This window comes from Caloenas nicobarica, chromosome 8 (genome assembly GCF_036013445.1).
Source record: "Caloenas nicobarica isolate bCalNic1 chromosome 8, bCalNic1.hap1, whole genome shotgun sequence".
Lineage (NCBI taxonomy): Eukaryota > Metazoa > Chordata > Aves > Columbiformes > Columbidae > Caloenas > Caloenas nicobarica.
In genome coordinates, this window is record NC_088252.1 from 3912798 (window position 1) to 3929554 (window position 16757).

General features: G+C 52.8%; 1 protein-coding gene across 1 annotated transcript in view; it reads right to left on the bottom strand.

Annotated features, from left to right (window-relative positions):
* The window catches only part of EPHB1 (EPH receptor B1), a 72198-nt gene extending 61730 nt beyond the window's left edge, over nucleotides 1-10468 (bottom strand). The window contains exon 1 of the mRNA XM_065640321.1: nucleotides 10317-10468. Coding sequence (XP_065496393.1) covers nucleotides 10317-10374 — 58 coding nt within the window. The 5' untranslated portion in view covers nucleotides 10375-10468. The remainder of the gene's footprint in view (nucleotides 1-10316) is intronic.
* Between the last annotated feature and the right edge of the window lie 6289 nt (nucleotides 10469-16757).

The window sequence follows — 16757 nt, forward strand, 5'->3', positions numbered from 1 at the left end:
TGCATTGGAAAGGTCAGGGTTTTTCACCGAACGGGAATTTTGTTTCTCTCCAATATATTAGTCCAGCACAAAATACAAAAGGGGCTGAACAAAAGCAACCCCCGAGCCAGCTGCTCCAAGTCCTGCCCGCAGCCCACCAACCCATCCTCAACCAAAGCTGCTACTGGTTCCAGTTTGTGCTTGTTCTCCATCGCCCAGAGGCAAAACCTCGTCTCTTCAACTTCGAATATAAGCAGAGGAAATCCTCGTTTTGAAAGGCGGCTTGGTGCATTGTGCCAGCCAGCAGAACTTCAATTTCGTTTTCCTTTGCGGGCCATCTTTAATTTCAATTATACTCTGGATGCTGGGGAAAGTGTCCAAGCATAGCTGCTGCCTCATTTCAATCACTTATTGTTGCTGTTTCTTCAAGGAAGGGGAAGGAAAAAAAAAAAAAAAAGTCCTTGGAAACTAAATATTTACACACCCACATACACTAATCCCAGCAGATCCAAGGGTGGGAAGCCTATTTAAAAAAACACATCCCTAATTACTTTCCCATTTTAAAGGGAATAATCTGGCGATTAGCTAGAACGCTTTACTTAAGTAATCATGTATTTTTTTTGAAGAGGAATAATCTGCCAGCCCGCGCGCAGCCAGGACAGGGGGCTGACAGACCGTTTCGATACACTTCCCTCACATCCAGCTGCCAACAGCTGGAGGCACCGCGGGTGGCCAGGGGGTCATTAAATGCCACCCCGGGCTGACACCCACCAGGGAGAAGGACACCAGAGCCAGATATGTGTCACCGGCCCCCGTATGGCACCCCAAGGGAAAAAGCTTATTCTCCTATCAGACGGTAAGGTGGTTTCTGTTCAGGAAAATAAAAAAAAAAAAATCTAAATAATCCAAACCAGGGGATGTGCATAAGGATTTCCAAGGTCCCCCCCTGCCACAGCGAAGCAAATAGCAGCTATTTGCTAATTAGCAACAGCCGCTGCGTTGCTCAAGGAAAGGGCTGAAGACTTCAGGATGGGTGAAAGTTTGATTATGAGACTCGCATGGCAGATCATTTAGGAAGATAAAACCACGTCCGCTCCGCCGCAGCCAGCTATTAAAAGTGGGGAATGTTATTTCAGGTAATAAAGAGCAAGACCTGAGGACCAGCCTGGGAATTCAAATTTACAACTTGTATCAAATTCATATGCTGTAAAACTTCACCTAGTTTATAAGTTTCTCGCCAACTTCATAAAACATGTTTTATTATTATTGTTTTCTGACTCTCCTGCCTTAATAAAAATCCCTCTCCCAGCCTGTGTGGGTGTTGCATTATAAACATTTGCACTTTGATTCATTCAAGACTGAAGAAAGCTTTCAAGGTAACCTATTAGGAATACTTCAAACATTTCAAAGACATCCCACTTTCCCCCGAACATCGCCAGGCTTTAGAGAAATAAATAAAAATGTGCTGGGCTGGTGACTCAAGAGATGGTGTTTGGGAGCATCCCGGTGGGCTCCGTGCCTGGCACGGGGTGAGAACACCCGGGATTTTTGGGGTGCAGCCCCAGGGATGATGCCCAGGGGCAGCCGGACCATTTTCTCACAAATTAAGGACAGGACCGTGCAAAAATAGCGGTTTTGCCATCCCCGGTCAGCCCCGGCGAGCGAAGCCCGGCTCCGGCACGCAACGCCAGAGCAGGATGGTGCCCTAAGCAGCATCTTTCTCAAAGCAGCACATTTTCTCTGGCTCCGGCCAAAGCCCATTGAAGTTAATGAGCGCCTTATTATGTCCTTCGGCAGGTTTTCAGCCGGCCTTTCAGCGCAGCAGCCTCCCGCGTGCGCGCGGCGGTGCCGGCCATTTCGGTAATAACCCACACGTGGCGCGAGGAGGGATAATAAAAGGCGATTTTTAGAAAGATACCGAACACAAGCAGCTCACGACCTCACAGCTCCCGCCAACCCGTATCCGTCTCCTCTCCTTGGCAAGTTCAGCTTCGGCATCCGTGGGTCTTGGGGACGTTGGCAGCCGATGGCCAGAGCTCGGGGGGCCCTGCCCAAGCTGGCACCAAAAAAAAGAATGGAATCGGTACCTCTAATTCCTGCAGAATCAATGCTTTTCTCCATTTTGCTGAGCAAGAGTAAGGCTACCTGGTGCGACGCACGTGGCCCAAGGAGCCACACGTGCCTCCCCAGGAAACGTGGCATGAAGCTGATCTCTCTATATTTTATTCTACCAGAAATTACCACGTTACAGCGCCGTATCTGGTCCCGGTGACACCATTTTATGTCACCTCGCGGTGCCTCTGCCAAGAGCCTGACAAGCTCGAATGACTTGGAGCCCCAGCAGCAATTCCATCTCAAGAGGAAAAGCACGGACAACAGCAAAGGCCACACGTCTCCAGGGGGTTCGCCCACTCGTGTGAAGCTTCTGGACGGCTTCAACCAAATCCCAGGGGCTGGGGAGCAGCTCTGTGCTCCTCGGGGTCACCCCGTGCCCGTCATTTCCAGCATTTAATATAGGGTGCGGAGACTCGGCATCGCTGCTTTAAAAATAACCATGGCAGGAGCGCAGGGATGGAGCGGCCGGGCGGTGAGGGCATCTCCATGCTGGCACCGCGGGGACCCTACGGGAGGAAAAGGTCCCGAGCGACTCAAAAACGCAGTGGGAAGTACTTCTGGCAATGCACCGGTGAACCTGAAAAGCCAGATTTTGTTATTTTCCAACATGTTTGTTGCAAGCGAAAAGCAGAGCTGACGCCCCGTGGAGCGCTCGGGCCTGCGTGTCCAAACACGGACACGCTGCTGCCCATCTTCTTCCTCGGGTGTTTGGAAATAGGAAGATACAGGCGTCAGGGGAAAAAAATAGAATAAAATTAAGGTGCCAAGGCACCTGCCAAGCCAGCGCCCAGTTCCCCCAGTCAGACCAGGCCCCGCGGTCGGCCCCGTTCCCCTCCTGCCTCCCCAGGACGCCGGTTCCTTTTCAACTCTTCTGCTGGGTTCCCGGTTTTCCCGGGGAAGATGTAATTCACACCCCTCCGCCTCTTCCGCAGTGATTTAATGTCTTTTGAGCAGAAAGCAATTATCCTCATATCAACAGGACCCTAGCGAGGATGATAATGAGTCGGCTCCGACCCCGCGGCTAAGGAAGCGAGTGGAGGCCTCCAGTAATCAAAGGCCCATCCCTGGCCTCTGATTGCAAAAAAAACCCAAAAAAAGTGGAAAAAAACCTCCATAAAACTTCAATCTTCGCCGCTCCCTGCTCCATCCCTCCACCCACGCCATGGGTTTTAGCACCTGGAGGAAGAGGAACATCAGACCCAGGTCCCTCCGGCTTTTGGTGCATTTTGGGTGTTGCTTGCCCCCAGCACCCCACGGCAGGGAGGATTGAATTTATGCTGAAAAGCAGACGCCACAGCTCTGTTTCCTCAGCTTTTGGGGTTCAAGAAGCACCCTCACGTCCAAAGTTAAGCCTGGTAACCTGTCCTGCCCCAGGATGGCTACACAGGGCCGGTCGAAAAAAGGCAAGATGTTGGTTGGGTTTGAATAATCCAAAATTTGTGCCCAGTCGGTGCTGGGATGTGGCGCACAGGGGACTGGTGAACTGGAGAGGCGGGCAGGGCTGTGAGAAGGACTTTTTGGCAGAAAATACCCTGAAACAATCTTTTGAAGTCATGACGAAGCCTCCATCTCGGGTGGGAGCAAACAGCCCAAAATCGAGGATTTCCACAGCCTATTCCCAGCCACCACTTTTATTCGCTGCATAGCAAAGTAAAGCTTAATCAGCTTCAAACACCAGTAAAATTGACTGGATGCCTCCCCAAATATTAAACATTCTCCTCACTATGCTAACAAGCACATAACTGAGGCTTCACTAAGCCCTAATTACTTGGCATGGCCATTTCCATATTAAAAAAAAAAAAAAACCAACCAAAAAACGACTAAAAAACCAAAAATAAACTTAATACCATTAAAAAAAAGGTAAGCTTAATACTGTATTTTTTTCTCCCCCGCCCCCCCATCTGCAAGGACCTTGAAAGGACTCCACTTGCTTATTAAGGGGTACAACTTAGAAAAGAAAAACAAGGAAAAAATCGCTTTCCACCTGCCCCCAAAAGTGGATGGCACAGAGATACTGACCCCGGGGATGCTCTGAGGGCTGCAGGGACCAGCTGCTCTTGGGCTCCTCTCCTCCCCCCGGGAGCGTCCCCCCCAAATCTGGGAGCAGCCTTCTCAAACCTGGGAGCAGCCCCCCCTAAACCTGGGAGCATCCTCACCCAAACGTGGGAGCAGACCCCCCAAATCTGGGAGCAGCCCCCCCCAAACCTGGGAGCAGACCCCCCAAATCTGGGAGCAGCCCACCCCAAACCTGGGAGCAATCCCACTCTCCGGGTCTAGTTTGGAAACAGCAAGGCCAAAGCAAAGTCCCTTCCCCTTTGAACTGCTGCCTCTGTGATTTTTCCCCGCGGGGCTCCCAGCGGGAACTTATTAAAGCCAGACCCAAGCACGTACGCTTTAATAGTAATTAGGTCACCCTGGGTTGTGGGCTTAGCAGGCAAAACTATAATTATTTAGAAACATCAAGTTTAAATGCCAAAGAGTCTTAATGGAGCTGAGCTAATTAACAAATTTCAACTGAATAACTGATTAGCTTAAAAGAAAAAAAAAAAAAAAGAAATCAATGATCATAGACAACATTTTCTTTTAACAGGTTGTTTTCTTGCAGCAATTCTCGATTGCACAAAAGGAGAGCAACAACCCCCGCTAACCAAATATTATTGCAATTAAATATTCAACAGAAAGCCTCTTCAATTATTCAAAAGACTGATAACACTTGTTTATAATTGGGGTGGTGGGAGAGCAGGGGATTCTGCACATCATCGGGCTCCGGTTGCAGATGCAAACCCAGGCGGGCGGCCGGGTCGCGACATCGTTCCCATTCATCAGCGGGGATGGATGTGGCCCAGCCCAGACCAAGCAAACAGGCCATATGTTCCATACGTTTTTCCGGATTTTTGTTATTAGACCAAAGTAATTTGGGGGGCTGATGGCTGGTTTCCAGGTTTCACACCGTTTTCTGGTGGTAGCGTTATTCCCTGGGCAGAGAACCGGGAGGAAAAGCAGACCCCGGTGTATCATTATAATTCACTAAGTGGCATTACCATAGGAAATTACAAATTAGCTTTTCAGCAAAGGATACGGGGATATTTAGATTAGCTACAGAGAAACTACAGAACCGTTCAGTCCATTTATCAAAGCTCTTGTAGCTCCAACTTCCAGGGAAATGAAACAATAATAAATATTGAGCAAGGAAAGTTAATCTCCGCTGAACGCGCTTTAATAATTCAAAAGTTATGAGAAATAAATAAATAAAGCACGGGCCCTTTAGCTCCTACAAACACGCATCCTGTGCGTTGCTCGTGATGTGAATGTGGGGAAAATAGTGACCAAAAAAGAAAAAAAAAAAAAATTCAGCTGTGGGTGGGTGCGACCACATCTACAGTGCAGGAGGGAGCCCAACCACATCTGCCACTTATCTGGAAAGCTGTAGAGCTGATTTGGGTGAGAGTTTGCTCTTGTTGTCCCCAAAAAAAGGGCTGTGTTGCCTCTACTGGGTGGTGCCTGTACCAGCCCCATACCCACTCCCAAGCAGCCGCTTGCTTTTAGAAAAGCGGCATTTTTAGCCCCTAAAAGCTGGTCTGTGCAATAACCAGCTCGGTGTCCCGTGGCCACCCAAGGTCCCAGCTCCCCCCTGACATTGCCCCGTCCTTTTCTGCGCATTTCTGCTCCCGCACCGACCTTCTGCATTCACGTTCATTCCCCCAGCACCCAGCATCACTTTGCAAGGCGCTCCCGGTCACCAGCCGACCCAAATTCCCACCGCCCGGGTTATCTGCACCGCTTTCATCGCGTCCGGCGACTCTGTGAGCGATGTGGGTTCCAAACGGCCCAACCCAAACCGCTCCCCAGCAAACATCCCAGCTTCGCATTTGCCTGGCGCAAGTATTCGTGCGTGCGACGCCCGATGGCTCGAATGTTTGCAGAAAAACAAGGTCAAATGGAAACGCATTTCCCAATTCTAATGAATATTTGGGGAAAACGTCGCCTCCCCCAACCCCAACTATTTACTCACCCTTGCTGTGCTGTTAAAGGACTCCGTACACCGACCATGTCTGTTTAGAGGGAACGGAGCCTCCAAAACTCTGCTGACCTGACTAGAATTGAGTTACCCGTCGCCTAAGGTCCTATTTTCCCCCTTCTCACTAAATCTGAGACTTTCTTTAGCTTGCAGAACCCATCCCTGCTAGAAACATCTATTATTCAGCACCGTGGCCTGGATCCAGAGCCAGGCGAGGACATTCAGGCTACTTCATCACCAAACATCAATATTTTCTTCTGATTTTTAAGGTTTTTGCTCTGCCCTGGGATGGGTGAGAGGCCACCTTGCAAACCCCCCTGTGACAGCAGACGGGCCACTAAGCACATGGGAGCACAGGGCAGCAATCCAATTTCCACATGGAGATGGTGAGCAGAAAGAGCAGGAAAATAAAAATATATATATATATATATATATATACACACACCACAGACTCCACCTTCTCCGCGCCTGCCTTTCCCATAGCTCCTTCAGGGCCCTTATTTGCATTAACTGCTCCAAGACCACCTTCAGCATCAAATAAATACTAATAACAACAGCCCAACAAGCAAGGTTCGCATTTTCAGTGCTGTTTTTCTATCCTCCATCATTGCTGGCGCTCGTTTTCATCTCTAATGGGCTTCCCTGGCCCCGCCGCCAGAGCGCTGTAAGTTATCCAACTTTCAGCTGCGTTACGTTCAGAGAAAGCAAAATTCGAAGCTTTAATTAAGGCAAAAAATAAATCAAGGAGACCAACATGAAATCAAGGTGAAGCATCCGCGAGACGGGTCCGAGTGGGACCGCTGCCGATTCAGGGACAGCCACACCACGGCCATCTCAACCAGGACTTGAGCCACATTTGCACATCCCAGGGACAAAAATCCTCCTTTTTGGGTTTCCCAGCACTTTGTCACACTGTGTGGCCTGAGCCACCGAGGTCACCAGCAGCTTTGGGCCAGCGGGACCTGTGGAGATGTTGCCTTTCCTTCACCTGCATCTCCGAGCCCGAAGCACGAGGGGATCGGGAAAGGAGGAGGAAAACCAAGGCATAATGAGTCAGTGATACCAGCAATTAGTCAAAAAAAAAAAGCAACACAGGCATCTGCAGTCTCAGGCCCCTTTTCCATGACTTGACAAAACGCTTTCCCTTCAGGCTGACAAGATCTGGGCTCGCTCATCACGCCAAGAATAAGGTTTCTTTCCCCCCCTCTTAGGGTTGTTGGTTTTTTTGGGTTTTTTTTTCCCCAGACAGTTTGTGCAAAAGATGTAAAAGCACAGCTAGATAACAGTGCTTGCAAATTCTCTCTTGAAAACACTTATTCCTCGCAAACCGCCCTGCTGGGGGTGAAGCGGCCGGGCCAAAGGTGGGAGCTCTCGGCAGGCACCGCTCCGGCGCCGGGCGGCAGCGCAGGAAGCCCGGAGGATGCCGGCAAACAGATGTGAGCATCCCCAGCCAAAACGGGAGCAGAGAGGGCACGCAAGGAGCGGCAGCCAGGGATGCCCCCCCATCCCCGCTCCTCTCCCGGGGTTTTGTTTCCAAAGGAAGCGAGCACGGGAAGCAAAACTAAGCTGGATCCGCCAGCCCCGAGCTGGGCTTTTCACCTCCCTCCCCTGTGGCTTTGCTTATCGTGATGCGGCAAGGAGACGGAGAGAAAAAGCTGGTTTTTAAAAACCTGGGTTTAAAAGAGCAGGCGCAAGGCGGGGGGATGATGGATAGGTAAGCAGATTACATGGAGGAGCTGCACCAAAATGGACATCAGCCCCTTCCAACCTACCGACACCTCAAACTCCAGCAGCTCCCGAGTTTAAATGTGGAACGTCGGCACATTACCACCCTCTCTATATGCTAAATGTGATTATATTTGGTTCAGCTAACACGAGAGAGAGCACACGAGCAGCTCCTGAGTGATTGCAGGGTGTGGGAGAGATGGAGTATTAATATTTGTTCCTGTCATCTTCCCGTGTCTCTGCTCCTCTGCATAAGCCACAATAAAAAAAAAAAAAAAAAATTAAAAATTACAATAAACATCCAGGTGTTGGGCAGAAAACGGTCAGCTAAGCCACAGGATTTGGTAAAAAATAAAAAAAATCAGGTAAGCGTAAGAAAACTCAGATAAGCAACTCTGCTATCTCCAGGTTCGCGTTCCGCAGGCAGTGAGTTAGCAAGGTTTTATGGAGGATAAAGAGATTTTTACAGGCAGCCCTGGCCCTGACCCCATCGGCATCCTCCTCCCCCTTCAACCGGGTTCAGACCCCAAACATCTCCCTCCCACCATCCCAGAAAAACAGACGTTTTGTCTCGACGGCTGCTTTGGGATGCAGGGATGCATCCCTCCCTGTCCCAGCTGCTTCTGCAGCCCGTGGCAGAGCCGGGCTCCAGCCGTGGCTTTGCCGAGCTGCCGGAGAGTTGCTGGCAAAACCGGTCTCGTGGCTGCCCCAGGGGAAAGCCAGACCCTGGAGTAGGTCAGGAACCAGGAGATGCTTCGGCTCGGGTAGAGAAACCCACGTTTAAACCTAGCAAATTCAAGCCCTGCACCGGGAGGATCCATAAGATTTAAATAAGCTCCATAAAAAGGTGTTTTCTTTGTACGACCACGCCAGGAGACTGTTGCCTTACCTCCAAATCGGACTCAACTGCTCTGCCTCAGAAATTCCCCGTGCACGATTTTCCCTTAAATCTGAGATCTTTCCCAGGACACAACTTTGCTATCCCAGTAATTCCCTTAGTAGAGTAGAAATAGCACCAATTTTCAACAGGTTCGGTCCCCGGCGGGGATGGAGGCTCTGCCAGCCCAGCGTGTGGCTTGGGGCAAGACACGGGGACACAGCCACAGCACCCACGAGCGCTCTCAGACAGGGACCCAGCCGAGGTTTCCCAGCCAGCCGTGATTTCGGCCGCGCCTCAAGCAGCTGACGCTGCAAAAGCCGGCCAGCAAAGCGCTGCTAACAGGTCTTGCTTCTTCACACACGGCTTCACAACCCGGCAAACACGCGCCTGTTTGCATCACGCTTAGGCAAGGCACCCGCGTTTCCGCCTCCAAGTTATTTCCACGGAGATGCGACGAGGGACGAAGCCCGAGAAATAAGAAAAGCGAACGCCGGGGTCAGCCAAAAGCCGGCGGAACGCAGACGGCGCGGCGAGTGGGCCTGCCCGCGGCGATCCGGCAGGCACGCTTGCCAACGGAGGGCAACCACAGCCAACACCGCTCCCACCTCACCGGGGAATATCGCAGCCGCGTTTCGGCTCCTCAACCAGCTCCACAACACCCGGAGCCAACCTGCTGCTCTCCAGCCGGCTCCGGCAGCTTCCAGCTCAGCCACAACCGTGCTCACATCAGCTAAATCCCCCCCAAGGAGAAGCCAAGCCCCACGCCGGCCAGCAGCTCGGTTCGCCCACGAGATCCTGTGCATCATCTCTCTGCAACCACGCGTTTCTCGCTGCCAACAGCCAAGGGGCTGCACCACGTCCCCTGCTCGAGCGCTGGGCAAGCCCTGCTGCAAGCCTTCTCGCTTGCGTTGTACCGGAAAAACAGGAGGCAGCAGCACAAGAAAAAAAAAAAAAGGGAAAAATAATAATATAAGCAATACTTCTGAAAGCCGACAAGAGAGCAGAGATGCGCCAGCAATGCGAGCCTGGGGTGAGCCGGTGGTCCCGCCAGGCCCAGCGGGACCATCCCGGTGCACCCTGAGTCCCGGGACCGGGCAGGTGATGGGAAAAGCCCCCGGCCCGACGGCACCAACCTTGCTGAGGCGATGGCCACGCATCCGCCCCGCGGCTCCATCAACGGGCCAAGCAGCCCTGGCCCAGCCCGACCCCAGGGAAGGAGCCCCCCGGTGCATCCATCCTCCTCCTCCACAAAGCTCCGCTGAGCTCCCACGGGTGGCGGGAGGCACGGGACGGCCAGAGCGGGCCCCCCACGGCCCCTGGAGGTGTCCCCCGGGGAGGGCTCTGCCGGGAGGGGCTGCACAGGGGCCGCCCGTCCCACGCACACCCGGACGGGCTCCCCAGCGCCGTCCCCTGTCCCTTCCCGACGCCACCCACGGCCCGTGGACGAGACGGGGCTGCCAGCACCGCCTGCGGGCCGGTTCCGGGGGGGTCTCCGCGCCCCGTGAAGCAGCCGGGCGCCGGTGCGCGGCCCCCGGTACACTGCGCGGCGGCGGAACCGGTTCGCGGTGCGCTCAGCATCCCGTCCCGGCGCCGCCTCACCTTCCACGGCGGCCGCGGCGGCGGCCAGGCAGAGCAGCACCACCAGATCCGCAGCCATCGCCTCCCCGGGCCCCGCGCCTCGCTGCTCCGCAGGCGTCAGCCGCTGCCGGCGGGCGGCCGTGAGCGGGCATGGGGGTGCGTCCGCGGGCCGGGACGGGGCCGGGCCGGGCCGGACGGGACCGCGCCGCTCCCCGCGCCGCCCGGGTCACATCGCCGCCGCGAGTGGGGAGCGCGGCCACGCCGCCGCCGGCCCCCGCGCCGCCCGGCCACGCCCCCAGCGCCGCCCCGCCAATCGCCGCGCCGCGGGGCCGCCCCCGCCCCGCCCCCAACACCGCCCCGCCAATCCCCGCGCCGCGGGGCCGCCCCCGCCCCGCCCCCGCCGCGCGCCGCCTGCCCGTCCGAAGGGGAACGGCGCCCCCTGGCGGTTCGCCGCCGCCCCCCCCACGTGTGTCCCGTCCGCCGGACCCCGACGGGGCGGACACCGGGTGGCCCGGGCCACCGCAGACCAAACGGCCTCTTTTGCTCCCAAACAGGCAGCCCCACGCCGACGCGTGACCCCCTCGACCCGCCCCAAAACACGGCCACTCCCAGCTCGGGGCCACACAAACCTATGCTGGGGACTGCTCTCCCCGCACTGTCCCCCAGCACCATCGCCCTTCGCAGGGCATCGCTCCAGAGCCCGAGGCCAGGCAGCAGGCTGCCCTCCCTTCCACAGGTGACACCAGTGTCCCCCCACAACTGCTGGCCCACCAAGGCCACTCACCCGCACCAGCAACCCCGCAGAGGCAACGACCGCTGGAAAATCATCAGCTTCTCAGCAAAAGAAAGCACGCACGCACAAAAACTCAGCAGCACCACGGGAACAGGAGTTTTCTTTCACGGTTGTGCAAAAAATACATTTCAAGCAGCTCCTTATTCAGCTGAGCAAATAACAGAAAAAATTGCCAAGAACGTTCTGGCTAAGTTTTAAGGAAATTTGCTTTCATCTTGACAACCCTTCTTCATTTCCTTCCCATGAATATCTCAGCAAACCAGTTTACTCACTCACAGGATCACAGAAAGAAAACTGTGAAGTAAATGTCAGTATTATTTGCATCTTTATCCAGTCTGCCACAAAAGCAACACCATGTTATTTATCTGATCCAGCACAACTCGGTAACAGCTCAAGTATAGAATATTCATGATGTGCAAAGGAAAAAAATGTTAATCGTTTGAGAATACAAGAGACGAAGAGCTGAGTTATCCAGGCCTCGGTTCGCTGGGTTTTTTTCCCGCAAATAATTGTTATCAAGTGAAAAACTTGCATTCAGAAACTAACGTTTCACCAAAAAAAGCCTGACAATTTTTGTATGGGGTGGAAAGAAAAAAAAAAAAATACATCAATATTCTTCTGATTTCTTTTCAGCTGGCCAAAGAGTTGGCTGCGCTGGGCGAAAGCCAGCTGTGTTTGTTCAAACAGCTTTCTATTCCCTCAGCTTCGCTCCCGGCCTCCCAACACAACTTGGCTTCTCCTGGGGAAAGCTGCTCAGAAAAAGCCCCTCTGCACGTCGCCATCCAGAGGGCAGGTTCTTCCCACGGGACCGCGGCCACTGGCCACCCCAGAGCTGTCCCCGTCATTGAGTTGTCCCCACCGTCGTCCCTTTGGAGAAAGCTCCGAGGACACTGAATCCGGCCCTTTTTTTGGTGCATTTTGTTCCGTTTCCCCGCTCCGAGACAGCCGTTGGTGGGAATCCTCTCCCACGGCATCACCCGCTCCCCACCCCAGGACCACAGGACCACCAGCAATGCCCCATCTCGTTTCCTTCTCCCCAGGCCCCGCCGTGTCCCCAAGTTGCCACCGTCCCCAGCACATCACAAGTCCCCAAACCCCGGGCAGCAGCAGCAGCACGCCGCGGCTCTCAGCAACCTGCAGAAGGCAAAACCACCCCCTTGAGCCACGAATAACCTCCGGTCCTGCCCGCCGGGCACCCGTGCAGGAAGGACACGGGGCAAAGCCCTGCCCAGAGCAGGGACACCCCCCGGGAAGGCTTTCGGCAGCCCCGTGCACGGCCGGTTCCTCTGTTCCCGCAGCCGGCAGCACGTGGAGATGGCGGCAGTCGGCTGCCAGAATTAGCTCTGTCTTAATTAACAGCCTTTGCCTTTGTTCTCTGATGATGCTTCAGGCGATGCCAAACCCTTTCTGGAGGATGAAGATCTGGGATCCCAGCGAAAAGCAACATCAAGAGTTATCATACGCCGTGGCACAGATCTCCTCAGAAATAAAAATATCCCTTGAAATTGCTTTCAGGGCCAAAGATGTCACAGCCTGTGACTGTCCCCATCCTCCCCCACCACACTGCACCAGCCAAAGCACCAAGATGAATCCCAAGCGGGCATCGCTGTCCGTGCGGTGGCGGGTACCACACTGCAAGGGGGTTCTGGAGGGGGTCACCCCAAATCCTTGGAGCTGTGAAGCAACAAGCTCCATCCCTGGGAGCCTGACACCCTGTGTGACATGAGCCGCGTCACCCAGGGGGTGACCAAGGCTCCTGTCCCGCGCCAGAGCTAAACCTGTCCCAGACCAGGGGCTCACGGGGAAGGCGTCCTTGGTGGCAGGAGGTCTCGACAAGCCGCTCGCTAACGTAGGAGCAGCGCAAAGGTCAGAAGAACCTTCCCCTGCACCACCCCCATGGAGCAGAGAGGCTGGCAGAGGCCACGGGAGCCTCCCCCAGCCAGCACAAGCACTACAGCAGCCCTGATGCTCCCGGCTTGTTTTCTAAGCCGAGGCCAGGAAGATTTCTGCACAGCACGAAACCCGTCCTAGGCAGAGCTGTCGCATCCCTGACCCTGCCAAGGCGGCACAGGCTGCTCCCAGCTCTGTTAATCGCAGGGAAAAAGCCTGCATGTACAGCAACCTCCCAGAAATCAAAGCCTGAGGAGCTGATAAATCCACTCCTTGAGAAGAAAAGCAGATTCCTCCAATTTGCCAGCGTTTCAGACTTGTTTAGTGTGCTGCAGCGCACGAGAAGGGTGAGACAGGTAAGGACGGGCAGCGCTGCATTCAGCCCCTGCAGTCAAACCCCCTCCCGCGAGTCCAAATAAATGTAATATGATGTAATAACATTAATTAGCACCAGTAAACGCTCAGTGTATTCAGGGCACAACTCAGTCACTTGGCGCAGTGCAGTCCAAACCGCTCACTCTGCTCCCAGGGGAAACAACCTCAGGGAGACTTCTGGACTTAAAATACCCTGGGGAAACTAAAGGGAGGGAGAGGAGTTATTCTGCTCTTCAGGTGTTCACAGAAAATTCAGATTTCTCATCAGAGCAGAAGAAGCAGCTGTAGGAAGGACGACTCCTTTGTCATGTGAACAATTTGAGGACTAAATTGAAGCGAAACGTGAAGAAAAAGTAGGTGAGTTGAAGGTTAATTTGGCAACCGGAGTGAGAACAGAGGGAGCGAGGGTATGGAAGAGTCTATTAATTCCCTGGGGAAAAGAGAGACGCAGTCAGAGCCAGGACTCGGAGTAACTCCCCGCACACCAGCGAAAGATAAATTGCAAGTTCTTCTTGTGGAATATTCTGTTTATTAAGTACAGAAATAGGAGACAGTCAAGTGCCAAGTGCCTCGAGCCTCTCAGCGCCTGAGAACATATTAATCACCACACATGATTGAACAAAAGATGAGAGCGGCATTAAGACGGGCTCTGGTGCAGCATCCACCGCGAGGGAGCCGCGGCTTTCGCCACCAGTTATGGAGCCAGGGAAGGCAGGACAACCTTTCTGTGCAGGACAAGGTAAAGATCGGCAAGTTCTCCTCTTAGGAGAAAAAAAAAAAGAAAGAAAAAAACCACTTCGATTTCATATACACTGCTGTTTCCGCGTCCCAAGTTTTCCCTTTAATTGGGTTTTTCAGGATGGTTGCAAGCGGTAGTAGACGTGCCAGCCGCAGGACAACACAAGTGCAGATCAAGAATGCCACTTGCTCCGCTTTTTTCCTTTTTTCCCAGCCTCTCCGGGTGGATCTCTTTGTTCCCTTTGAAGGGAGAGGATTAACAAAGGCAAATGCAAAAGAGAAAAACAAAAAACTCCTTTGTCTGAGGATGGATGACTTCTTTTTATCTGTTTCTAATCCGGCTTCAACTTTCATTTCCTCAGGATGAAAAAAATCTGAAGATTAAATTTTATGCCGAGGCAAGCCATAATAGGTGACAGGAACACTCCATCTCAGGGCCTCTGCTGGCTCTGTGAAGTCAGAACATTCACGGTGAAGAAAGCAAAATATAGACAGACAAACACTTTCAAAATGGAGATTCAAAATAAAAACTCTTCTCATGTTCCCAATGCAAAAGCTACAGAAAAATACGTCTCTCCTCCAAGGAAATTTCATTATCTTGAAGCAAAACGCAATTTATCTTTGGAAGCTTTAAAAAAAAAAAAAAGGCGAGCAGGGAGGGGAACCTGTCACGAGAGTTTCACTTTATCACAGCATTTGGCTTGTTGCAGTCTGGGCTGTGTTCCTACCTCTGGAAGCAAACAAGAGATGTGAAGTTTTGAAGGTACAAGTCTGCCCATGGAAGAATGATCCAACCCACCCCGCATCTGCTGCTTCAAGGCCCCATTCTGGTATTTTTCTGCATAAATCACCCATCAGAGCGCACAAAGCGGTGCTGGTTTGGATGGGGTTCCCACCTCACGCACAGGAAAGTTCTCATTTTTCCTACTCTGCTGTGATGAATTTCCAATTGTCACCTTGATCAATGGTTCCACGAACACCATCATAAGGGCAATATGAATTTTTTTTTTCCCCGCTTTCCTCTCGCTCACAGGGTAATTACACGGATGACTGCACTCAAGGGCAAGAGCACACGTCCTGCACCCTTGCACAAACACATGGTGCCTGGTGCTGCCGGCTTCACCGGGGCAAAATAACCCAAGTTTTTCCCCAGGTAGAGGGAACAAGACCGGGAATCACAACCCTGCTCGTGACCTGCACAGCAAGCAGATGTTATCTCATGACAGGAGAGGGGGTTTATCTTCAAGAGGCGCGATAACCTCGCCGTTCTCAGCTCCCGGCCCTCCGCTTTACACAGCTGCATCCGAGCGCAATTCTTCAGGCGAGGGGCTGGAACGAAGCGAGTCTTCATCGGGCTTGATCAGCAAGAGACATCAAGAACCCTGCAAGGGGGAATTCGAGGAAGCTTTGCATTTCAAACAGGGCAGGCAGAGGTTTGCGCGGAGCAAAGAGTGGGGCAGCGAGGCTGGTTTTTTGCCGTTTTGTCGGCTAACATCTGGCAGCTGCAAAGCTCCGAGATAATGCTGCCTCCGTCCTCCAGGGAGTTGGGATCTGGGAGAGATGCCAGAGACGCGGCAACCGAGAGGGGATGAAATTCCTTCACAGAATCCAAAACAGGCAAACGTCACAATATTCTTCCTCCCTTTAAATAAGTGACTCTTGGATGCTGATTGAGCCTGTGGAAATGTTTTTTCATCTAAGTGGAAGCGAGGAGGAGAACAGAGGAGGAGACGCAGGTGGGGGAAGGGGAAACACACACAACAGCTTTTCTGACCAAAATCACAGCTTTTTGATCAAAACATGCAGACTTGGATCAAAAGTCCTTGCAAAGAAAGCTTTTAACTGTTACCTATACCTCCGTTTTAAAAAGCCAACAAGGAAACCAAATTATTTCCATTTGGAAATACCAAGGTTTGGTTACAGAAAAATCTGCTTTTGGCTAAAAAGCAAGCTCAGCCTGCTCTGATCTTTCAGCCAACACTTGAAACTCATTCAGGGGTAATTCTGAAAATTAACAAGCATGTGCTACAGCAGCTTGTGTAAGAGCATCACTTGCGACCAGATTATTTCTTTGTGGGCAAAAGGATAACCTCCAGCAGAGCAGCATCCCATGGCCCAAGGTGACCACAGCCAGCAAGGGAAGGTGATGCTCTTCACCACGAAGGGCTGACAGAGCAACAAGGCGATATTTTTAATTAGGTTGAGACCAGCACCCTGAGTCCCCTCTGGCCACGCAGGTGACCGAGGTTTCTCCCACCAGCCTCTGGAGGTCAGTAACCAACAGCACTGGGGCTCCAGTGGGAAAAAATAAATCAAACAAGCCAGGACAGACACTAAACACAAGGAAGAACCCAGTGGTTTGGGCACAAGCTGTTTCCTCCATACCACGAGTGACCCCAAATATTGGCGGGGGGCAGGCACACGTCCCCACAGGACTGCAGGACCTTCCTCGTTAACAGGAGATGATTCATTTCCAAGCTTTGCCCGTTTAAAAGCGACGGGTCTTGCGCCAGTTTGTCCACAAGCACGTCCCCTTTCGGGGAACAGGAATGAACCCGCGCTTCGCTCTGCCAACTTCCAATGTCATCTTTTCATTCTGTATCCGAAGGACACTACGGCAAAGCCTTTACATCTAAATCACTACTGAATTTACAGAGGTTAGGAGT